At 31.8% G+C, this 26,118-nt stretch overlaps 2 protein-coding genes across 3 annotated transcripts; both read right to left on the bottom strand.

Moving 5' to 3' along the window:
• Window positions 1-3,066: 3,066 nt before the first annotated feature.
• On the bottom strand, window positions 3,067-25,844 carry LOC109153404. Of its 2 annotated transcripts, none has more exons than XM_019301294.1 (8): window positions 25,550-25,844; window positions 25,246-25,344; window positions 24,696-25,120; window positions 24,122-24,180; window positions 23,856-24,004; window positions 22,654-23,238; window positions 22,384-22,518; window positions 3,067-3,795 (listed from the first exon to the last, which is right to left on the bottom strand). In XM_019301294.1, the coding sequence occupies exons 1-8, from the start codon at window positions 25,826-25,828 to the stop codon at window positions 3,130-3,132; spliced, it is 2,397 nt and encodes a 798-aa protein (XP_019156839.1). In that variant the 5' UTR covers window positions 25,829-25,844; the 3' UTR covers window positions 3,067-3,129. The 2 variants fall into 2 exon arrangements, with proteins under 2 accessions (XP_019156839.1, XP_019156840.1); XM_019301295.1 differs by lacking the exon at window positions 3,067-3,795 and adding an exon at window positions 21,227-21,954.
• LOC109153406 lies at window positions 4,352-7,238 on the bottom strand. The gene is made up of 6 exons (XM_019301296.1): window positions 7,023-7,238; window positions 6,739-6,837; window positions 6,186-6,616; window positions 5,529-5,587; window positions 5,283-5,413; window positions 4,352-4,772 (listed from the first exon to the last, which is right to left on the bottom strand). The coding sequence occupies exons 1-6, from the start codon at window positions 7,218-7,220 to the stop codon at window positions 4,407-4,409; spliced, it is 1,284 nt and encodes a 427-aa protein (XP_019156841.1). The 5' UTR covers window positions 7,221-7,238; the 3' UTR covers window positions 4,352-4,406.
• Window positions 25,845-26,118: the final 274 nt, after the last annotated feature.

Consider the following 26,118-nt stretch of genomic DNA (forward strand, 5'->3'; position numbering starts at 1 on the left):
ACACTTAAATTTTGATAAATATTGATTATTTATCAATATTAGTATATTTGAATATATTTAAAATATTTTGGATAATATTAATATTATCTAATTTGTTTAATTAGATAATATAAAAAGAGTTTGACCTTATCAAAACTCTTTTATCCCACAACTATAAATAGGAGCTCTCATCTCATGTAATCACAAATCTTAGGAAAAATCATGTAAACATCTAGAAATATATATTATTCAGAGATCACAATGAAAATGTGTTCCTGAAAGTAAAAGGTCCCTCATCCAATCCAATCATGCCTGTTGATCCAAACCTTCATTGAAGATCAAGTCATTTGAACCCGGAGGCCCTTCCAGAAGAACAAACTATATATACAAGCCCTTCTTTGAAGATCAAGCCACTTGAAACCCGGAGGCCCTTCAATGGTGGAGTGTTCAATGCATCAAACTAAAAAATCAGAGAACCATCCAGAGACTTCTATCCACATCGCATTTGATATTTGACATGTAACCCAGAATTTTGAATTTCTAAATATAATTCAATTTTCTTTGTTTACAGATGTGTTTTGTTTTGCAAATGTGACAGCTATTTGAGCACTTAAATTGAATAACCCGGCCAAAATTTGACTTTAATCCAATCCTATTCCAGCCATTCATTCCACAACTGAAACCCAAGCCTAATCTCAAACCCAAATCGCATCAGATTTGGCTGCTGAAATTAAACGTCAGGTTCTCGCCGAATAAACGCCCATGCTCAGGACTGCTGAATGAAAGGTACGGTTGCCTCCAAAATTGATTTTCTTGATTTAGCTTTCCCTTCCGAGGTGCAGATGCTGGTGGCCGCGGTGGTGGCAGAGTTACTCCATCGTTGCCGTAAAATCGCCATTAACACCGCCATTGTCCACCTATTTTGTAATCTCCCACATCAATCGAGCTACCTAATTTTCACTGCCGATAACATCGTTGATTGCATCTCCATTCTGCAGCTGAACAAGAAAATAGAAAAGAGTCACGCCATTGCAAGTTATTATTTTGCTTCTCTCTGAACCCATTGAGATCAGTGAATGTTTATAGCTTGTTTGTTTGAACGTCTATGGCAATCAACTTTGTATTACTTCTTTCTCTACCTAACATATTTTCGAGTTTAGCATTTCATTGAGTTATAATTTGATCTAACTCGTTTTCTCCCTGTTTGAACGTCTATGGCAAACATAGCTATGGCCGATTTGAACCATAAACCTCAAGATTTGGCTGCTGAAATTACTGTTGGAGAATTCGCAGAAGAACAACAATGTCGAGTGGGATGTAGGCTGTTAGGCAGTGTATAGTAATTGTAGAGAGGTTTCTGTGTCGTGTCCTACTAAATGTTTCCCAACAATTACACGTCAGGTTCTCGCCAAATAATGGGACCATGGGTTTCGTGTTCCACCGGAGACTCGTCGACGTACAGAGGCGAATGCCAATAGCAGACGTACAGAGGCGAATCGCAGTAGCAAAGGCGGCGGCGGAGGAAGATATGAAAAAGTAACTTCTTGATCGAGTAAGCTTATTCTCACAGAAAAATAACTCCAAGCAGTTTACTGGCGCCATGTCATCAAGGCAACAGGGAAACCTGTAAAAATGACTAGGCGGACAATTTTTTTTAGTTTGTATATCAAATCAGCAGTTATGAAAAATTAGGATGTGGCATGACATATCGCAATTGGTTCATGGTGCGATTTGACACTTCACCCATATATTTATAATATTATGTACAATTTTATCAAAATATATTTAGATATCCTTTAAAATACCCCTATAAAAAAAAAGCCTTAAAAATTATTTTCACAATTAATGAGCCTTGAGTCAAGTTTGAAACTTGTAAGTGTTTGAATTTGACTTGAACTTATTGCACCTTATTTAAGGTAAATTATATTGTGGACCTTGGTTCGCGTTGCAGGTAAGTCACTGATACAAGTTTTTAATATATTATAAATTTATTTTTAGATAATATATTAAAATTGGACTCCAGTTACACTAAATAAATATACATATACCAGGACTATGTGGTCCAATGGTACCCGGGTTGGACTTCCATTTGGAAGATTATGAGTTCGAGCCTCAGTGGAGGCGTTATTGGTTCTTTGTGTTTCAGTAGGTTGAGAAAGTATATGAACAGATACTACAATGTAATAGAGCCAGTAACTTTCAAAAAATAAATAAATAAATATACATATGTTAAACACAAAAAAAAAGAAAAGAAGAGTGAACTCTTATAATGATTGCTATTCTAGAGGGCTGATTTTCACCAAGAGCATTAGTGTACAATCGTTACTAATTTGATTTCATAATTTACATAATTCAGATTCATAATGCACAGAAGTTATGTTTATTTTTTTTTTTGGTAGAATAGAAGTTATGTTCATAAAACACATACATATAAACATGAATTTTGTACATTATGAATATGAATTCTGTATATTATGTATCTTCATTATATTGTGTTTATTTATATGTATATTATGAACATAAATTATGTACATTATGAACATGAATTCTGTACATTATAAAGTCAAATTATGTGTATTGAACCAGAGTCCACAATACACAGAAGTAAACAGTTGGTAACTTGGGTATACAGTACTTGGGTATACAGTACGGGCTATGATCGACACAGTGCTATGTGAACCATGATCGTCAAATAAAAATATAGTAAAATTAATTAGTGTTGTTCTAATAAAACTAGTGTATGCGAAAAAACAAAATTTAAAAATAAAACTCATTTAATAATGTATATTGTTAAATGGACCTGTAGTATAATTGAAATAAAAAATGAAATTAACACTTTTTTTAATAAGAAAAAAAGTGTCAAAGATCAATAATTCCCTTTAATAGTGTAATTTGGTTTGCTAACTAAATAGAGAACCGTGGACTGAAATATCTTAATTAAATGGCAAAATATTGTAATTAGGTCTTAATTTTTAATTATTCAACAAGTTACTGTTGATGTACGTAGTACTCACTAAGCTAATACATAACGTAACCTTATATATATAGAATCCAAAAATAGCTAAAAGTTAAATTAAAATAAAAATGTAAGTTAATGAAAATAAACATTGAGTTCAATAAAATTATAAAAATCGAATACACCATGAAGTACTACTCATCGCTATCATAATCAACATCGGGATCATGGCAACAAGTGAAAGTTAAAAATTTTTGCATACGGCGAGAGCATTCAAGACATCTTTCATTTTCAGGAATTTTGCTCAAGCTAATTGGATATTCAAGGGTACAACAAGAATGCTTATCCTTGGAAAGCATCTCATGGTGGTCTTTGAATGCCTGGCCAAAACTTTTGGTGGCATCTATGTTTTCCTTCCAAATCTCGTAGTTATTCATGGCTTGCAACATTTTACTTCCATGTCCACATACAACCACTTCTGATCCTTTGCTTAACAAGGCCCATCCTTCAGTTGTTGCATTATTGTTTTCATAGGACAATAATTTTTTGAGTCCTTGCAAAATTTCATCATTGCTGTTTTCTTTGACAAGGTGATTAGTCATCTCTAAAAATTGAATTCTTGACAAAAACATACTTTGAAGACGGGCCCAAAACCACCATAGTGCATTAGAATCATACAATGGGCAATGACTCATTCTTTCTTTATTAATGATTTCTCTTATCATTTTGTTTTTCCCAATGTAGGCCAACTTAAAGTTCATTTGGATTTTGGAGGCAACTTCACGTACCTTGAAAATGAATTCTCGAATCCATTTAATGTTGTTTCCTCCATATAAGAAAATACATTTTTCCTCACGAATCTGAAAAATTAAAGAAAAACATATTAGCTAATTGATAAATAAATAAATAAGTATATATATATATATATATATATATATATATATGAAAATACAAAGTTACTTGAATGTGGGGTTACCCAATCATTTATTGGGTTGACAATTCTATAATAGTAGCCAGATTGTGGTGCCAGTAGATGAAGAGTCCAAGCAGTTTGTTGTTGCCACAAAAGTTTCTCCCTTTCGCTGTCATACGGAGTAGATTGTGCTGTCTGATGATAAATGAAAATATGGTAATTAATTAATGTTATAAAATGCTTATATTGCTAGCTGCAATCTTGAAAGAAAAAGAACAATATATGATAATACGGTATAAATGAATCAAAAAGTAGAAGGTAGTAGTGTACCACTTCTTCAATTATGCCTTCAACATCCCTTTTCCAAGCATTTATCTGTGAATCAATGTTACGTACCAAATCCTTTGTGATTGAGTCAATTTTAGGTCCCACATGCCGGGATTCCGAACTTGTTTCAATGCCGTAAATCCCTTGCTTCAACTCGTTTTGTATGATAAGACTTATCTTATGTGGAACAATCTTTACCCCTATTGTATCTTGTTGAATATAATCAGGGGCTCAGGTGAGCATCATGTGGATGACATTTGAGTGAGCAATTCTTCCTCGTCGGTCAAGTGAAACAATTATGGGTTCCTCTCTCCATCTCATTTTAAACAACTCTTCCTTAACAAATCTTGTGAATTGTGGCCTCATCCTTTTTTGTGGATCATTCAACCAATAGAACCACATCTTGTTTCTTACTTTATGACATTGTTGCTCATACTCAGTGCTCCATGATGCATCATCCTGTGTGATTGGGATCCAAATAATATATGCTCTTGAGTTGAAGTCAAACCAATTTAAAAAATGAATCCATTCTTCAAGGACGCCAACACCTGATGTTATTAGCAGCATCACTAATCTCTTTTCCCAATCCCTTAATGCCTAACATATAAACAGAAATATTAACATGTATATAAGAATGGAATGCAAGCCTAAGCTAATAATTCTTAACCCAATCAATTATCTTCCCTTAGCCAAAAACTCCACCCAATTGTGTATACACACCGTACCATAATAGAAATAATAATTAGGATATGATTGCTCGCACGACAGTTCAGTTGATCACAAGAGTGAATTATGAGAATAATGACTTAAGGATCGAGTTTTACCATTGACAATATGAAATTAACCTCTGAAAGTGAGAGGGACTCCTATAGATTGTAGTACAATTTTAAATTTTACATTACATACATTAGTTAGATGAAATATAATAGTTCTAGTAAATCCAAATATATTATAATCAATTAAACAAATCTAGTTCAATGATTTACTTTAAAAAAAAAAAAAAAAAAAAAAAAAAAAAAAAAAAAAAAACAGTATGTAGTACTGCTGTAGTAATAGTATGGAATTATATTGATAGAAATATATGGCTGTTTAGATTCAAAACCTTACCGACCCACGAGATATCATCTCATCATCATCTTTAACATTAAACATTAATTTGAAAACTTCTAAATTATTAGAAGTGTCGTGATATAATGCATTTCGCAATGCTTCATAAGATTCTTCCTCCTTTTTCTTTGCTGCATATATTCATATGAAAAAACAATGTATTAATATGTGTGTGTATATAATCTTCAATAAATAAATCAAATGCGTAAGTATTTGGCAACCGGGTTATATATAAAATCAACTAACCTAGTTCTGTAGAGAAAATAGCCATTAAGGTGGTTATTTCCCTATGTTCATTTTGAACCCTGTAACAACAACAACAACAACAACAACAATAATAATAATAATAATAATAATAATAATAAGCTAGTACATTATGTAATTTTGGGTGATTTTTTGTGAGATGGGTCGAGATAGAAAATATAATACTTATGCTGTGAAAATGTAATACTAATTAGAAATTAAAAAAAATGTATAGATCAGTAATATTTATGGATTGAACAGTTACTTATAAAAAAAATTAATTATAATATTAATCATAAATAAATTAATTGATTGTAACTAATGAAAGAAAATATAATGCTTATGAAAAATTAGACTCGTCTTACGGAATCACATATGAGAGTTCATGAGGCTGTCTAGTCTCTTAGAGATTTGCCATGTAATTTTTTCTATGCAATGTCATGAGGCATTGTACTATCAGAAGGTATGTACTAGGTAAACCTTACTTGTGACCCTAGTAAATATTATCTTGTGACCCTAGTCGCATCTGTAAAGGACTATATAGAGAGATTATATAATACAGATTTTCCATAACTAACCGACTAAAACCAAGAATACATACTAATAGTACACTATATTGATATTAACTAATAATGAATATATCAAAACTTTAATTCTTACTTGAAGTGAGGGTCACAGGGATAGGCGGCACAGTTAACAACATTTCTGCCTATCCAATAGGCAACCATTGGCAAGGCCGAAATTACAGATTGCGGAGGGGAGTAAGATAGCCATTGTTTCAGCTCAACCACACATTTTGTCAGTTCTATGGCTGAACTAATTATGCAGCAATCCTCAATTTCTCTTTGGTTGTTATTGTCGGAGGATAATGGTGTTGGAATTGGACAATGACTAGTTTGTTTCAGATGTGCCAACTTCCAGGCTAATCCTTTGCCTTTTTGCAGTAGTCGTGAAATAAGGATGAATTCTCCATGAATTATGGAGAAAGCTGCAATCATAAGGACTAACTTATCCTCCCATGAATATGGAGACAAAATGCTGAGTACACGAATTGTGGTGGAGTGTCGATTTGCAATTGCACCGGAAGCTATCTGAAAATTAAATGACCAAAAATATAATAGAGCCATCCTATCAGTCATTGCAAACATTACTATACACATTTTGGTCATCTATTATATATAGCCCCAATATGATCCCAAGAATCTAATCACACCTCGAATGAAAGTTGTTTGATATGAAGTGGAAGTTGCTTGTAACTATCGAGCTCTTCTAGTTCTTTCAACTCCTCCACCATAGCTTTTTGAGCAGTACCCTGCAGATCCCCATAGTACATAAATTTTTCATTTAAAAAATAAAAACCAATGCCTTCTTCAAACCATTATATTGTTATGCAAGCATTAGTTGTATAGGACCACAATCTAACTATTTTTGGTCGTAGGTAAAGTCAAACATAAAGTAGTTTTAAGATATCATGAAGTAATAAGTAGAATGACAAACCATTTCAAGGCTGAGAGCCTTTTCTGCCATGCTCAAAATGGAGTTGGTGTTAAATTCTCTACCATCATAGTTGTGAATCGACAAAACCTGTTCCCTGATTATACTCTCATCAACAGGTTGGCTGCTTAGTGATGTGAGCATCATTGTCGGTTGTGAAATTCTTCTCTGGGATACAAGTACACTTGTTTGGGCTGCCATATTGAGTGGAGAATATATATGATTAATTAGCTACTTGAGGGGAAAATGAGCTGAGGGTGGTTTGTGACGGTTTATGACTAAGATTGATACATATATATATATCATCAGTCACCAAAACATCACTTATATATAATAGCATTTGGAGTAGAGATGGAGGAGAAGAATCAAAATGCCTATCAGATAATCAAAAAGCTAAAGAAAGCAAAATTATTCTTATCCTTCAATGCACTCCAATCCTCCAAGAATATAATGCATGCCCAGATCGATGCTCACTGCTAGTAAAGCTAAGCTTAGCTTGTTATTCCATGCATCTTTTTCCTCAGCTCCTTTACATTTGTCTGTCCTTTTTTTTTAGTAACTAGAGAAACTTGTAGATATATTATCTGAGGGTACAATGTGTGTATATTGAATAATGCTTTGTAATCTTAGACGACAAACAACCACAAGGAGGTAAATCAGTCTAAGTTTTTCATAACTGAGTGACTCAATTCAAATCAATTAGTTTCATCAACCTTTAGTTACCAAGTCAATAGTTTCATCAACTGTCTCAAATGCTCTGCCGGATCGGAGTGTGGGGACCCTTAGAGTTGGGGTTCAGTCTTTGGAAGAATAGTTTCATCAAGTGTGGCTGCCCCACATTTGTTCCGTCTATGTTGCTTCTGTCCAGTACACCTAGTGAGACACGCAACTTCAATTCGGACCATTCTTTCTTCTTTTAGACTCTACACATTCTAATATCATCTTTACGCCTCTCTGAAGTGCACGTGCAATTTCGTATATATTGACAAATGCCTAATAATCTGTAGAAAAGATTTCCCACCAAATTAAGTTTTATATATTTTTATTTCTTTCTGATCTCATAATTAAAAAAAATAGTGTTAATTACATTTTTGGTCCTAAATTTATAAGTGACAGTCCATTTTTAGTCATTTTTTTAAACATCCACTTATAATCCTAGTATTATTATGGCATCACCATTTCCAAAAAATTATTATGACATCATTTTTAGTCCTTCATCAACAAAACACTTTAAATTTCGTCAAGTACAAGAGCATTTTAGTCTTCAATTTTGATTTTTTTTTTCAAAAAATAAACATAAAAAATATAACGGGTCAACCTACTTTGTATAAATTAAAACCAATTGAAATGTTCTTGTATTTAATGACATTTCAATAATTTTTTTTTTTTATGGAGGACCAAAAATCTTCATGCCACAACAATACTAGGACCAAATGAGGATGTTCTGATAAAAAAAAAAAACTAAAAATAGACTATCACCTATAAATTTAGGATAAAAATGGAATTAACTCATTAAAAATAATAATGGCATAGTATATTGTTGGAAAATGCAGGTTGTTGGTTTTAGTGACTCGTAGGTGTATGGTAGTCACTTGGTGGGCCAACTAACATAACCGATTGATCCCATGATTGATAAATAATGAAGAGAAAAAAAAAAAAAAAGACACTAATTTGAACGTGGAAATAGAAAGGTAAAAAACAAGAGTTTTTTTAGGTGGTGCCAAGCCAGATATTTACTATCTTTAATTTTGTAGGTACAATAGTATAAAAATGAACAAAGGAGATTAACTTTTCGCAACCATTCTAAAAAGAAGGGTGGTGTATTCTTAAAAAAACTCGCAGTGACAAAACTATAAATATTTGAATAAGAACCGCCGACTATTGCTAACTAATCGATCGCAATCTATAAAAAGGCGAGTAGTTTTCGCCACCGTTCTTGAAACTGAATATTAAAATAATAATATACTTTCCGCGGTCGTTCCTCTTAGAACAGTAGCGGAAAGTTAATTAAAAACCTAAAGAATTGAGGGCAAAAGTTAAACAATTGATGACGCTGTGGAAGTTCTCACTAATCTCTGCATCAAGTATAAGCAGCAATAAAATTTAAAAATGATCATTTTGGTTGATATATAAAATGTTGAATCAGCCTGTTCTAGCAATATGCACTGAATAAAAGTTAAATATTTTATGCAATTTTTTTTTTTGAATGTTACTGACCCTATTACATTGTAGTATCTGTTCATATACTTTCTCAACCTACTGAAACACAAACAGTGGCGGAGCCATACTCCATATAAACTGAATATATATTAAACATACCAACAATTAAGCTAAGTTAGGCTTGGCTGAGATGTTTAGGCCATTATTTGACCTTATAATTTAAGTGAAAGGTCAGCAGTTCAAATCCTAGAATTGCTTTTTTTTGTGTTTAGTTACCTTCCATTTGTAATGATGTAGTTGTTTAATAGTTATGTTAATTACTAAGGACGAATACATTTGCTAAAAAAATCGTTAATGTTAGTTGGTATAGTTGTTTATTTGGAATAATAATTATTTAATGTTAGTTAGCATATTGTTGTTTAACAAATTTATTCGTATTTGAACACAAAGAACAAATAACGCCTCCACTGAGGCTCGAACTCATAATCTTCTAAATGGAAGTCCAACCCGGGTACCATTAAATATTTTATGCACTTAATCATTAAATTATATATATTCACAAATTATTAACTACCGTTGACAATAATATATTAAAATGCACGCACTCGACCTAAATAAATAAAAATTTCACATAATATTTTTTTGTGTGAGGAGCGAAACTCGCAGCCATTATTCAAAGATATTCATCTGCAGTCTTACTCGTCATTGTTGAATTTCATTCTTTAAATTTAGAATTCCATTTTGAACAAATTTCTTATCTTTTCGCGTGCTTGAATTTTGTAGCCCCATTTTCCCTAGAGTTTCTTGTTAAGTTCTATTCCACAGTTTTATTGGCTCTTATTTTATTATTATTATTATGTATATTGTTTTGGAAGGTTCAACAAGATATTCTACTAACCGGAGAGTTCAAGATTCAATTCACTCATCGGTAACAAGTTACTTAATACCACTACATGTCAGTTCAAGTTTAATACACTGATATGAAAGTTAGCTCCTGCGCAGACTCAGGCGTGAGTGGGTCTAGCCTTACCACCTTAAATGTGTGGGGGATTGTTAGAACATTTAATGAGGCATTCATTGGTTTTGTCTTTTTCTCCATGTCCCACATTGCTTGGCTAGCCTACTCTTTCCCACTTTTTATATACCAAGTGTTTTTAGAAGACTTGAAGTGTTATGGAGAGGGAGTAAGGGGGAAATCCCGGGCACGCCGCTGCCACCCGCTCGGTTCGGTTCGCGGTGTGGTCACGTTTTGCAACGTTGCAACCCACTATTATTTTTATCCCTATTTTTAAGGAATGTTTGACCACCTTGTCCGCACAATGTATAACATTTGTGAACGTGGACACAACTTCCTGGTCTCTCTCCACATTTCTCTCTTTACGTTCTGGATGGCAATGCACAGGTTGTTATGTTTATAGCTATATAATAAGCCTTCCTCTTCCAGTTGAAATACACGCGCTAAAAGCTTGGCCTGAGATCATTTACGCAGAAATACTGCGCTTATCTGTGAGTATGTCGAAAACATGCACTACCCTGGGTGTAAATGTTTTTAAGGCAGTGTTAACCAAACACGACACAGATTCTACCTACTATATATATTCGCCCACATAATCCCTGTTTGCAGAATCGACTTTGCTGTTTCCAGGAATCATCTGGTTTCGAAAAAAACCAACAGTTAAAAACATTTACATATATACAGCTATGTCTATGTCTGCAATCCTCTCGTCTTCTGTTACTTCCATAGAACCACTCACTGGTGGTTTAAATTACAGAAGGTGGGCTGGCAAGATCTTGATGGAGTTGGATTCCAAAGACGTGGACTACGTTATCGATGTGGATCCTGCGCTCTATTCTGCAACTGCACCCGAGGTGACGACGCAATCTGCAACGAAAGAGAAAGAGGCAACAGCTGACTCCTCCATTGCGTCAAAGACAACTACAGCAGGTGCTGCTTCAGTTTCAAAACAAGCTCGTAAACAATACGAGAAGGACAACAAACTAGCCAGGTCCATTATGCTCCAGCGGGTGACTGATCCGCTGTTCGACATGTACTCGCCGCATAAGTCCGCAAAAAAGATTTGGGACTTAATGCAAGAAAAGTATGCATCATACAACGTTGGAAGGAGAAAGTATGCAATGGGACGCTGGCTGCATTTTACTATGAATGACTCCAAATCAATCACTGAACAGGTACACGAATTTGAAAACCTTGTTGCTGACATGAAAGCAGAAGGGGGCGAAGTGAACGATTTCGTTCTGTGCGATTCGCTTATTGATAAACTACCTGACTCTTGGGTGGACTTCAAGAACAAAATGAAGCATGATCGAACCAACTATACCCTGCAGCAACTGATCAACAGCCTCAACATTGAAGAAGAAAACCGCATGGTACAAAGGTCAGGTGTTCTTTCTGATAATGCTAAGGCTAATGTGGTTGAAACTGTTGCTGGTTCTGAAAGGCCAAAATCTGGTGAAAGTTCTAGAAATCAAAAACGGAACTCAAAACCAAATGGCAACAATCGTGGCAAAGGGGGAAAAAATCAAAAGAAAGGAAAAAATAGTAACGAGTGCTACGTGTGTGGAAAACGAGGTCACCGGGCTGCACAATGCTATCACAGGAAATGGTCCGCCAGTTAAGCTGGTCAGAAGCCAAACGGTGAAGGGTCAAACAACCAGGCTCACTTGCTGGAAAACACGGAGAACACAGACATGGTAGCAGCTGTGATAACCGAGGTGAACATGGTTGGTGATCCAGATGAATGGGTCGTGGACACCGGAGCCTCTCGCCACTTCTGCAACAACAAGGACCTGTTTAAAGTGCTTGAGCTGAACACTGGAGAAGAACAAGTGTTTATGGGAAACTCCAGCATCTCTAAGGTAAGTGGTAGAGGAAAAATAGAGTTAATATTGCTGCAAAATGTGCTTTTTGTTCCCTCCCTTCGTAGAAACCTGATTTCCGGAGGCCTTCTTAATAAGGTTGGAATAAAAATGGTTTTTGAGTCTGACCGACTGGTTCTGACTCACTGTGGGAAATATTTGGGAAAGGGATATCTGCGGGGAGGCCTTTTTGTGTTAGATGCTTCTGTAGCTAGAAAACAAAATGTTGTAGATGGTTCCACTTCTACTGCTTGTGTTTTCACTCCAAACAATGCTAATAATAAAGCTTCCTCTTCTGCTTACATCGTTGTTTCAATACATCTCTGGCATGATAGATTAGGGCATGTTGGTACAAAGTTCTTAAATAGACTAAAAAGCATGAACATTTTGCCAAACATGTCTAGTGATGCATGCACACAATGTGAAACTTGCGCTGAAGCTAAGTATGCTAGAAATTCATTTCCTACCGTGAATAGTCGAGTTACAACTGTTTTAGAACTTATTCACACCGACTTAGCTTATTTTAAATCTATTGAAACTAGAGGTGGAAAACGTTATTATATTACGTTTATTGATGACTTCTCGCGTTTCACAAAACTTTATCTTTTAAGATCAAAAGACGAAGCCGAACAAAAGTTTGTGGTTTTTAAAAATGAAGTAGAAAACCAGCTAGATAAAAAGATTAAAAGGCCCCGATCCGATAGAGGAGGAGAATATGAGTCAAACACACTTAAAACTCTGTGTGAAAACTCAGGGATTATTCATGAAGTAACGGCACCTTATACTCCCCAACAAAATGGCATCGTTGAGAGGAAAAACAGAACTCTCAAAGATATGATTAATGTTATGTTAATTAGTTCAGGTGCTCCGGACTCTTTGTGGGGGGAAGCTGCACTGACAGCTAACCACATCTTAAACAGAGTACCGCACAAAGGGTTTGAAAAAACTCCTTATGAGTTGTGGAAGGGACATGCCCCAAATCTTAATTACTTTAAGGTATGGGGCTGCCTGGCCAAAGTAGGGCTACCGTCCTTCAAAAGGCCTAACCTGGGTCCTAAAACAATAGATGCCATTTTTGTTGGGTACGCTGAGAACAGTGCTGCATACAAGTTCATGTACTTAGAAAATCGTGCAATGTGTGAAGCTAGAGATGCCATTTTCTTTGAATCTATATTTCCTATGAAAAAGTCTTATACTTCACCTGATGTTAGCTTACAACAGAATTCTCCTACGATTTTTCCTATCTCTGAGGAGCCTAGAAGAAGTAAAAGGCCTAGAATTGAGAAAAATTTTGGCTCTGATTTTATAACCTATCTGACTGAGCTGAAAGATCTAGATGAATTGTGTGATCAGTTCATATGTCAATTGGTCTGAAGAAGAACCGAAAACGTTCCAAGAAGTTATGCGCTCAGTAGACGCCACGCTATGGAAAGAAGTTGTTAAAAGCGAGTTAGACTCTATACAGTCTAACCACACTTGGGAATTGGTGAATCTGCCAAATGGCTGCAAACCAATTGGGTGCAAGTGGATTTTTAAAAGAAAATTGAGACCATATGGCTCAATTGAAAGGTTCAAGGCCAGGCTAGTAGCCAAAGGCTACACTCAAAAATTTGGTGAAGACTATTTCTTTACGTACTCACCTGTTACAAAGATAGCAACTATTCGTGTGCTATTTGCGTTGGCTTCTTTACACAGGTTAATAGTTCACCAAATGGATGTAAAAACAGCATTCCTAAATGGTGAACTGGAAGAAGAAATCTACATGCAACAACCTCCCGGGTGTGTTGATCCAGGTCAAGAAGGGAAAGTTTGTAGACTCAAGAGGTCTCTGTATGTCTTGAAACAAGCTCTCAAACAGTGGTATGAAAAATTTCATAAAACTCTTTTAGACCTGGGCTATTCCACTAACCGGTCAGATGCTTGCCTCTATACTAAAGAAATTGAGTCTACCCTTGTGATTATATGCCTCTATGTTGATGACATGTTAATTTTTAGCTCCAATATTAAGGCTATAAATGCAACAAAAAGAACTCTTTGTGAGAGATTTGACATGAAAGATCTAGGGGAAGCTGATGTAATACTTGGGATAAAAGTCACAAAAACAGAGACATGTTATCTTTTATCTCAAGGTCACTACACGGAGAAACTTCTAAAGAAGTTTGGGAGTTATGATGTAACTCCAGCAAAGACCCCTTACGATCCTAGTGTCAAACTGACAAAAAACATAGAGGCTAGTGTGTCACAAGAGGAGTATGCGAAGATAATCGGTAGTCTCATGTTCCTTATGAACTATACTAGACCCGATATTGCATACGCAGTAAACAAACTCAGTCGATACACACATAACCCTAGTGCTCCACATTGGGATGCACTGAAAAGAGAACTTCGATACCTGAGAGGTACAATGGACTGGGGTCTTGACTATAAAGGGTCCCCAGCTGTACTAGAAGGGTATTGTGATGCGAACTGGGTAAATGGCAGCGATGATGCAAGCTCAACTAGTGGATACGTGTTCACTATGTGTGGAGCCGCCGTGTCATGGAAGTCGACTAAACAGTCGTGCATTGCTAGATCAACTATGGAAGCTGAGTTCATAGCTCTGGATCTGGCGAGCGAAGAAGCTGAGTGGCTGAGAAACCTACTGGCAGACGTGCCATTGTGGGGGTGTCCAGCACCAGCTGTTCCTATTCATTGTGATTCACAAAATGCCATCTGTGTTGCGCAAAACAGTGTCTATAATGGCAAGAGAAGACACATAAGAGTCAGACATGAGTCTGTACGGCAGTTGATACTAAACGGTGTAATCACAATGGAATTTGTGAGATCTGAAAAGAACATTGCAGATCCATTCACAAAAGGTCTCAATCGAAAGATCGTCCTTGATACTTCAAGGGAGATGGGTTTAAAACCCAATGAGGTGAGGAATTCGTGATTGGTACCACGTGGGTGACCATGCAAAATCACGGAAAGACTTACAAAGGGACTGTAAAAACAGTGCCTACTCTGTAGCCTGCTAAGGGTGGTCTATATTGAGATAGACCTGACAGAGTAAAATGTCTATGTTGAGATAGACTAAACAGGGATTTATCAGGGCTAACGAGTGCTGTTAAGTTCAAAATTCTACTAACCGGAGAGTTCAAGATTCAATTCACTCATCGGTAACAAGTTACTTAATACCACTACATGTCAGTTCAAGTTTAATACACTGATATGGAAGTTAGCTCCTGCGCAGACTCAGGCGTGAGTGGGTCTAGCCTTACCACCTTAAATGTGTGGGGGATTGTTGGAACATTTAATGAGGCATTCATTGGTTTTGTCTTTTTCTCCATGTCCCACATTGCTTGGCTAGCCTACTCTTTCCCACTTTTTATATACCAAGTGTTTTTAGAAGACTTGAAGTGTTATGGAGAGGGAGTAAGGGGGAAATCCCGCGCGCGCCGCCGCCGTCCGTTCGGTTCGCACACGCGTCGCGGTGTGGTCACGTTTTGCAACCCACTATTATTTTTATCCCTATTTTTAAGGAATGTTTGACCACCTTGTCCGCACAATGTATAACATTTGTGAACGTGGACACAACTTCCTGGTCTCTCTCCACATTTCTCTCTTCAAGTTCTGGATGGCAATGCACAGGTTGTTACGTTTATAGCTATATAATAAGCCTTCATCTTCCAGTTGAAATACACACGCTAAAAGCTTGGCCTGAGATCATTTACGCAGAAATACTGCGCTTATCTGTGAGTCTGTCGAAAATATGCACTACCCTGGGTGTAAATGTTTTTAAGGCAGTGTTAACCAAACACGACACAGATTCTACCTACTATATATATTCGCCCACACAATCCCTGTTTGCAGAATCGACTTTGCTATTTCCAGGAATCATCTGGTTTCGAAAAAAACCAACAAAATATATATATATATATATATATATATATATATATATATATATATATATATATATATATATATATATATATATAATGATTGCTATTCTAGAGGGCTGATTTTCACCAAGAGCATTGCTGTATATTTGGGCCATACACAGAAGTAAACAGTTGGTATACAGTACGGGCTATGGTCGACACAGTGCTATGTGGACCATGATCGTCAAATAAAAATATACGTAGTAGTAAAATTAATTAGTGTTGTTATAATAAAATTAGTGCGTGTGAAAAGCGTATATTGTTAAATGAAACTATCGTATAATTATAACAAAAAATGAAATTAACTCTTTATTTTTAATAAGAAAAAAAGTGTCAAATTGGTCAATAAATTCCCCAAATAGTGTAATTTGGTCTCTTAACTGAATAGAAAACGAGATATCTTAAATGGCAAAATATTGTAATTAGGTCTTAATTTTAATTATTCAACAAGTTACTCTTAGGCTCTGTTTGGCAGAGCTTATTTAGGAGCTTATAGCTAATTTTAAGCTACTAATAAGCTATAAGCTCTGTTTGGTAATGTCCCAAAATAAGCTTCTAGCTTAAAATAAGAGCTTATTTTGAAACGCTCAAAATAAGCTCATAGCTTCCTAACTTTTTTTCCATCTTTATCCTTATTATTTTAAAGAAATTATATAATTTACCCTTCCCAATTAAAACCCTTTTCTCTTTTCCTTTATCCGCAACTTTCACCGCAAATATTATTATTATTATTATTATTATTATTATTATTATTATTATTATTATTATTATTATTATTATTATGAAATTTGCAACAATATTGATACTTCATTATGAGATACTAGATCATGATTATGTTAATAGTTTTATTTTAAAATGTTAATTTTTTTTAAAGACAAAATGTTAAATTTTAATATGTAAACAAACTAATTTAAATTTTATGAAGATGTCCTTTTTAGTCTTTTTACATTTATCAGCTTATCAAAAAGCTAATTTTACCAAACACTTTCAATCATAACAGTTAGCTTAACAGCTCTTCAGTTTTCAGCTCCTAGCTTATAGCTTTTCAGCTAGGTTTGCCAAACAGAGCTTTAGGCTATGTTTGGCAGAGCTTATTATAGCTTATTTTAAGCTATTAATAAGCTAACAGCTCTGTTTGATAATGTTTCCAAAATAAACTCGTAGCTTAAAATAAGAGCTTATTTTGGAATATCTTAGGTAGCGTTTCAAAATAAGTTCCTAGCTTTCTAACTTTTTTTTCCATCTTGATCCTTATTATTTTAAAGAAATGACATAATTTACCCTTCCCAATTAGTACTCTTTTCTCTTCTCTTTTATCCGCAACTTTCACCTTTCACCGCAATTATTATTATTATTATTATTATTATTATTATTATTATTATTATTATTATTATTATTATTATTATTATTATTATTATTATTATTATTATTATTATTATTATTATTATTATTATTATTATTATTATTATTATTATTATTATTATTTATTATTATTATTATTATTATTATTATTATTATTATTATTTTTTTTTTATTATTATTTTATTATTATTATTATTATTATTATTATTATTATTATTATTATTATTATTATTATTATTATTATTATTATTATTATTATTATTATTATTATTATTATTTATTATTATTATTATTATTATTATTATTATTATTATTATTATTATTATTATTATTATTATTATTATTATTATTATTATTATTATTATTATTATTATTATTATTATTATTATTATTATTATTATTATTATTATTATTATTATTATTATTATTATTATTATTATTATTATTATTATTATTATTATTATTATTATTATTATTATTATTATTATTATTATTATTATTATTATTATTATTATTATTATTATTATTATTATTATTATTATTATTATTATTATTATTATTATTATTATTATTATTATTATTATTATTATTATTATTATTATTATATTATTATTATTATTATTATTATTATTATTATTATTATTATTATTATTATTATTATTATTATTATATTATTATTATTATTATTATTATTATTATTATTATTATTATTATTATTATTATTATTATTATTATTATTATTATTATTATTATTATTATTATTATTATTATATTATTATTATTTTATTATTATTATTTATTATATATTATTATATTATTATTATTATTATTATTATTATTATTATTATTATTATTATTATTATATTATTATTATTATTATTATTATTATTATTATTATTATTATTATTATTATTATTATTATTATTATTATTATTATTATTATTTATTATTATTATTATTATTATTATTATTATTATTATTATTATTATTATTATTATTATTATTATTATTATTATTTTATTATTATTATTATTATTATTATTATTATTATTATTATTATTTATTATTATTATTATTATTATTATTATTATTATTATTATTATTATTATTATTATTATTATTATTATTATTATTATTATTATTATTATTATTATTATTATTATTATATTATTATTATTATTATTATTATTATTATTATTATTATTATTATTATTATTATTATTATTATTATTATTATTATTATTATTATTATTATTATTATTATTATTATTATTATTATTATTATTATTATTATTATATTATTATTATATTATTATTATTATATTATTATTATTATTATTATTATTATTATTATTATTATTATTATTATTATTATTATTATTATTATTATTATTATTATTATTATTATTATTATTATTATTATTATTATTATTATTATTATTATTATTATTATTATTATTATTATTATTTATTATTATTATTATTATTATTATTATTATTATTATTATTATTATTATTATTATTATTATTATTATTATTATTATTATTATTATTATTATTATTATTATTATTATTATTATTATTATTATTATTATTATTATTATTATTATTTATTATTATTATTATTATTATTATTATTATTATTATTATTATTATTATTATTATTATTATTATTATTATTATTATTATTATTATTATTTTATTATTATTATTATTATTATTATTATTATTATTATTATTATTATTATTATTATTATTATTATTATTATTATTATTATTATTATTATTATATTATTATTATTATTATATTATTATTAATTATTATTATTATTATTATTATTATTATTATTTATTATTATTATTATTATTATTATTATTATTATTATTATTATTATTATTATTTATTATTATTATTTATTATTATTATTATTATTATTATTATTATTATTATTATTATTATTATTATTATTATTATTATTATTATTTATTATTATTAATTATTATTATATTATTATTATATTATTATTATTATATTATTATTATTATATATTATTATATTATTATTATTATTATTATTATTATTATTATTATTATTATTATTATTATTATTATTATTATTATTATTATTATTATTTATTATTATTATTATTATTATTATTATTATTATTATTATTATTATTATTATTATTATTATTAGATTTGCAACAATATTGGTACTTCATTATGATATGCAAGATCATGATTATGCTAATAGTTTTATTTCAAAATGTTAATTTTTTTTTAAAGACAAAATGTTAAATTTTAATATGTAAACAAACTAATTTAAATTTTACAAGGTTGCAAAAATCGCGCCTAGGCGCTAGGCGCCCGGCCGCCGCCTCGAAGAAGGCCGGAATCGGCCTCCTCCGCGGCCGACCGGCTAGGCGGTCTAGGCGGCTGCCTAGCCGGCTAAACCGGCGATTTAATTTTTTTTTTTTTTTGTTGCGTTTTAAATTGCGAAAAGTTCGGGAAGGCATAACTTTTGACTCGGTTGTCCGTTTTGGACAATTTTTTTTTGAAATCGTGTATTTTTTCGAGATCCATCCACCGCAAGGGTCCACTAATTTTTCAAAAAAATGCTTCTTTAGCTCTTAATTTTTTTTATGTATTTTGATGGTTTAAACAATCTTTTGAACAATTTAACAACCACTTTCGTAAATAATTTCTGAGAAATAACTATGAAAACCTTATGTTTTATTTCTAAATTTTAAAAAATTTTAATTTTTAATTAAAAAAAAATCGGCGCCTAGGCGCCCCCTTGCCGCCTAGGGGGCGCCTAACGTGTTTTGCAACATTGAAATTTTATGAAGATGTCCTTTTTAGTCTTTTTACATTTATCAACTTATCAAAAAGCTAATTTTACCAAACACTTTCAATCATAACAGCTCTTCAGTTTTCAGCTCCGAGCTTATAGCTTTTCAGCTTTCAACTCCTTTTCAGTTTTCAGCTTCGAGCTTATAGCTTTTCAGCTAGGTTTGCCAAACAGAGCCTTAATATAGTACTCAATAAGCTAATACATAACGTTTTAGTGCTCATGTGGACCCAGATTGTATGTAATTTTATTTTATTTTATTTTTATTTGTTTTTAAATTTTAATGTTTTGATTAAAAAAAGCTACAATAATCATATAGTCATTCGGCTTTGAGGAACTATTTCTATTAATTCTTCTAAAAGGTTGAACCACAACCCGAACCCGACAGAGCATTTGGGAGGATGTAAATCATGGCGACTCAATTGAACATGAACCACAGAGGCTAGACCGGTGTTCACTGCGCACAAGGAGTCCCCCTCACTTTGAGAGGTTGCTCCCACACTGCCGCTGGTGAGACTCGACCCCTGGTCATTCTATTAATGGACCAGTTGAGCTACCCATGCAGAGGAACTATTTCCATTAATGGACAACCAAGTGGCTGTCCAATTCCCCTCTTAGTGACCAAGGCCGCTTAGCCCCACATTCATTTGCAAGATTTAGACCTCTTTGGGTCCAAATCTTGATAGTATGGCTATGTTAGTTGGGAATTAAAAAAATTGTATAATATAACTTTGTTATTTTGATATAATTTGAAAATATAGAATTATTTGAATCTTTAAATATAGATTAATATAAATAATCTTTAAAAAAAATTATATTCAAATATATTTTTCATTAAATTTAATATATATTAATTAATTATGTTAGGGCTCACGCCTCTAGGTTAGAAGACCGGTGTGCCGATTGAATAACTGTTTGGCTAACAATCCAATCAATTAAAAATTTCATTTTTGGGTAAAAAAAGTTTAATTATTTTAATTAAAATAACGTAACCTTATAAAATCCAAAAATGGCTAAAAGTTAAATTAAAATAAAAATTTAAGTTAATGAAAATTAAAATCAAGTTCAATAAAATTATAAAAATCAAATACATCATGAAGTACTAATCGCTATCATAATCAACATCGTGATCATGGCAACAAGTGAAAGTTAAAAACTTTTGCATACGGCGGGAGCATTCAGGACATCTTTCATTTTCAGGAATTTTGCTCAATGTAATTGGATATTCAAGGGTACAACAAGAATGTTTATTCTTGGAAAGCATCTCATGGTGGTCTTTGAATGCCTGGCCAAAACTTTTGGTAGCGGCTATGTTTTCCTTCCAAATCTCACAGTCATTCATGGCTTGCAACATTTTACTTCCATGTCCACAGACAACCACTTCTGATCCTTTGCTTAACAAGGTCCATCCTTCAGTTGTTGCATTATTGGTTTCATAAGACAATAGTTTTTTGAGTCCTTGCAAAATTTCATCATTGTTGTATTCTTTGACAAGGTGATTAGTCATTTCTAAATATTGAATTCTTGACAAAAACATACTTCGAAGACGGGCCCAAAACCACCATACTCCAAAAGAATTATCCAATGCGCAATGACTCATTCTTTCTTTATTAATGATTCCTCTTATCATTTTGTTTTTTCCAATGTAGGCCAACTCAAAGTTCATTTGGGTTTTGGAGGCAACTTCACGTACCTTGAAAATGAATTCTCGAATCCATTTAATGTTGTTTCCTCCATATAAGAAAATATATTTTCCCTCACGAATCTGAAAAGAAAAACATATATATTAGCTAATTGATATATAAATAATCAAATATATATATATATATATATATATATATATATATATATATATATATATATATATTGGTTCCTGTGAGGTCATGTCTTCCCGTGCGGTCAGTGCGGCATACACCATTAGGTATGTATAAATGCACCATACAGTGTTCGAAAATACACCAGAATGAAATGTCAAAAAATACACCACACACCAAAAAAATACACCACACATAATGGTGTATTTACAAACACTGTGTGGTGCATTTTTGCATACCTAATGGTGTATGTCGCACTGACCGCACGGGAAGACCTGACCTTACAAGAACCTGACCATATATATATATATATATATATATATATATATATATATATATATATATATATAAAATACAAAGTAACTTGAATGTGGGGTTACCCAATCATTTATTGGTGTGCCAATTGTATAATAGAGGCGGCCAGATTGTGGTGCCAGAAGATGAAGTGTCCAAGCAGTTTGTTGTTGCCACAAAAATTTCTCCTTTTCGCTGTCATACGGTGTAAATTGTGCTGTCTGATGATAAATGGAAATAAGGTAATTAATTAATGTTATAAAATGCTTATATTGCTAGCTGCAATCTTGAAAGAAAAAGAAGAATATATGATAATACGGTATAAATGAATCAAAAAGTAGAAGGTAGTAGTGTACCACTTCTTCAATTATGTCTTCAACATCCATTATCCAAGCATTTATCTGTGAATCGATGTTACGTACCAAATCCCTTGTCATTGAGTCAATTTTAGGTCCCACATGCCGGGATTCCGAACTTGCTTCAATGCCGTAAATTCCTTGCTTCAACTCGTTTTGTATGATAAGACTTATGTTATGTGGTACGACATTTACCCCTATTGTATCTTTTTTAATATAATCGAAGGTCCAGGTGAGCATCATGTGGAAGACATTTGAGTGAACAATTCTTCCTCGTGGGTCAAGTGAAACAATTATGGGTTCCTCTCCCCATCTCATTTTAAACAACTCTTCCTTAACAAATCTTGTGAATTGTGGGCTTATCATTTTTTGTGGATCATTCAACCAAAAGAACCTCATCTTGTTTCTTAATTGATCATACTCAGTGCTCCATGATGCATCATCCTGTGTGATTGGGATCCAAATAATATCTGCTATTGAGTTGCGGTGAAACCAATTTAAAAAATGAATCCATTCTTTAGGGACGGCAACACCTGATGTTATTAGCAGCATCACTAATGTCTCTTTCCAACCCCTTAATTCCGCCTAACATATAAACAGAAATATAAGAATGGAATGCAATTAAGCCTAATAATTCTTAACCCAATCAATTATCTTCCCTTAGCCAAAAACTCCACCCAATTGAGTATACACACCGTACCATAATAGCAATAATTAGGACATGATTGCCTGCATGGCAGTTCAGTTAATCACAGGAGTGAAGTTTGAGAATAATGACTAAGGATCGAGTCTGACTAATAACAATAATGTGGAATTAACCTCTTAAAGTGAGAGAGACTCCTATATTTTTTTGAAAATTACTGACACAAAGAACCAATAATGCCTCCACTGAGACTTGAACTCATAATCTTCCAAATGGAAGTCCAACCCGGACACCATTAGACCACATAGTCCTGGTAGAAAGACTCCTATATAATTGTACTACAATTTTAAAATTTACATTACATATATTAGTTAGATGAAATAGTTCTAGTAAATCCAAATATTTTTTTTTAATTCTAGTAAATCCAAATATAATATAATTAATAAAACAAATCTAGTTCAATAATTTTTTTTTTTTAAAAAAAACAGTAGTACTGCCGTAGTAATAGTATGGAATTATATTGATCGAAATATATGGCTGTTTAGATTCAAAACCTTACCATATGATGCATTCCCCAATAATGAAAACATATTATCTCATGATCATCTTTGACATTAAACATTAATTTGTAAACTTCGAAGTTATTAGAAGAGCCGTGATATAATGCATTTCGCAATGCTTCATAAGATTCCTCCTCCTTTTTCTTTGCTGCATATATTCATATGAAAAAACAATGTATTAATATGTGTGTGTATATAATCTTCAATAAATAAATCAAATGCGTAAATATTTGGCAACGTAGCTTTACCTATAAAATCAACTAACCTAGTTCTGCAGAGAAAGTAGCCATTAAGGTGGTTATTTCCCTATGTTCATTTTGAACCCTGTAACAACAACAACAATAATAATAAGCTAGTAAATTATGTAATTGTGGGCGATTTCTTTTGTGAGATGGGTCGAGATAAAAAAAATATAATACTTATGTTGTGATCGAAAATGTAATACTAATTAGAAATTAAAAAAATGTATAAATCAGTAATATTTATGGATTGAACAATTACTCATAAAAAATTAATTATAATATTAATCATAAATAAATTAAATGATTGTAACTAATGAAAGAAAATGTAATACTTATGAAAAATTAGACTCGTCTTACGGAATCACATATTTTGTTCATGAGGTACTATACTATCAGAAGGTATGTTGTAGGTAAACCTTACCTTGTGACCCTAATAAATCTTATCTTGTGATCCTAGTCGCATCGGTAAAGGACTATATAGAGAGATAAACTAGTACAGATTTTCTGTAACTAACCGACTAAAACCAAGAACACGTACTAATAGTACATTATATTGACATTAACTAATAATGAATATATCAAAACATTAAATCTTACTTGAAGCGAGGGTCACAGGGATAGGCGGAACAATTAACAATATTTCTGCCTATCCAATAGGCAACCATTGGCAAGGCCGAAATGACAGATTGTGGAGGGGAGTAAGATAGGCATTCTTTGAGCTCAACCACACATTTGGTGAGTTGTATGGCTGAACTTATGCAATCCTCAATTTCTCTTTGGTTGTTATTGTGGGAGGATAATGGTGTTGGAATTGGACAATGACTACTTTGTTTCAGATGTGCCAACTTCCAGGCTAATCCTTTGCCTTTTTGCAGTAGTCGTGAAATAAGGATGAATTCTCCATGGATTATGGAGAAAGCTGCAATCATAAGGACTAACTTATCCTCCCATGAATATGGAGACAAAATGCTCAGTACATGAATTGTGGTGGAGTGTCCATTTGCAATTGCACCGGAAGCTATCTGAAAATTAAATAACCAAAAATATAATAGAGCCATCCTATCAGTCATTGCAAACATTTTACTATACATTTTGATCATCTATCATATATATATAGTCCCAATCGATCCCAAGAATCTAATCACACCTCGAATGAAAGTTGTTTGATATGAAGTGGAAGTTGCTTGTAATTATCGAGCTCTTCTAGTTGAGTCAACTCCTCCACCATGGCTTTTTGAGCAGTACCCTGCAGATCCATCCCCATAGTACATAAATTTTTCATTTAAAAATAAAAACCAAAGCCTTCTTCAAACAATTATATTATTATACGACATGCATATATGGATTAGTTGTATAGTACCACAATCTAATAACTACTTTTGTTTGTAGGCCGTAAAGTCAAACATAAAATAGTTTTAAGATATCATGAAGTGATAAGTAGAATGATAAACCATCTCAAGGCTGAGAGCCTTTTCTGCCATGTTCAAAATGGCATTGGTGTTAAATTCTCTACCATCATAGTTGTGCGTCGACAAAACCTGTTCCCTAATTATACTCTCATCAACAGGTTGGCTGCTTAGTGATGTGAGCATTATTGTCGGTTGTGAAATTCTTCTCTGGGATACAAGTACACTTGTTTGGGCTGCCATATATATATAATTAGCTACTTGTGGGGAAAATGAGCTGAGGGTGGTTTGTGACGGTTTATGACTAAGATTGATACATATCATCAGTCACCAAAACATCACTTATATATAATAGCATTTGGAGTAGAAATGGAGGAGAAGAATCGAAATGCCCATCAGATAATCAAAAAGCTAAAGAAAGCAAAATTATTCTTATCCTTCAGTGCACTCCAATCCTCCAAGAATGCATGCCCAGATCGATGCTCACTGCTAGTAAAGCTAAGCTTAGCTTGTTATTCCATGCATCTTTTTCCTTTACATTTGTCTGTCCTTTTTTTTAGTAACTAGAGAAACTTGTAGATATATTATCTGAGGGTACAATGCGTGTATATTGA

This window comes from Ipomoea nil, unplaced genomic scaffold (genome assembly GCF_001879475.1).
Source record: "Ipomoea nil cultivar Tokyo-kokei standard unplaced genomic scaffold, Asagao_1.1 scaffold2482, whole genome shotgun sequence".
NCBI classification, from domain to species: Eukaryota; Viridiplantae; Streptophyta; class Magnoliopsida; order Solanales; family Convolvulaceae; genus Ipomoea; species Ipomoea nil.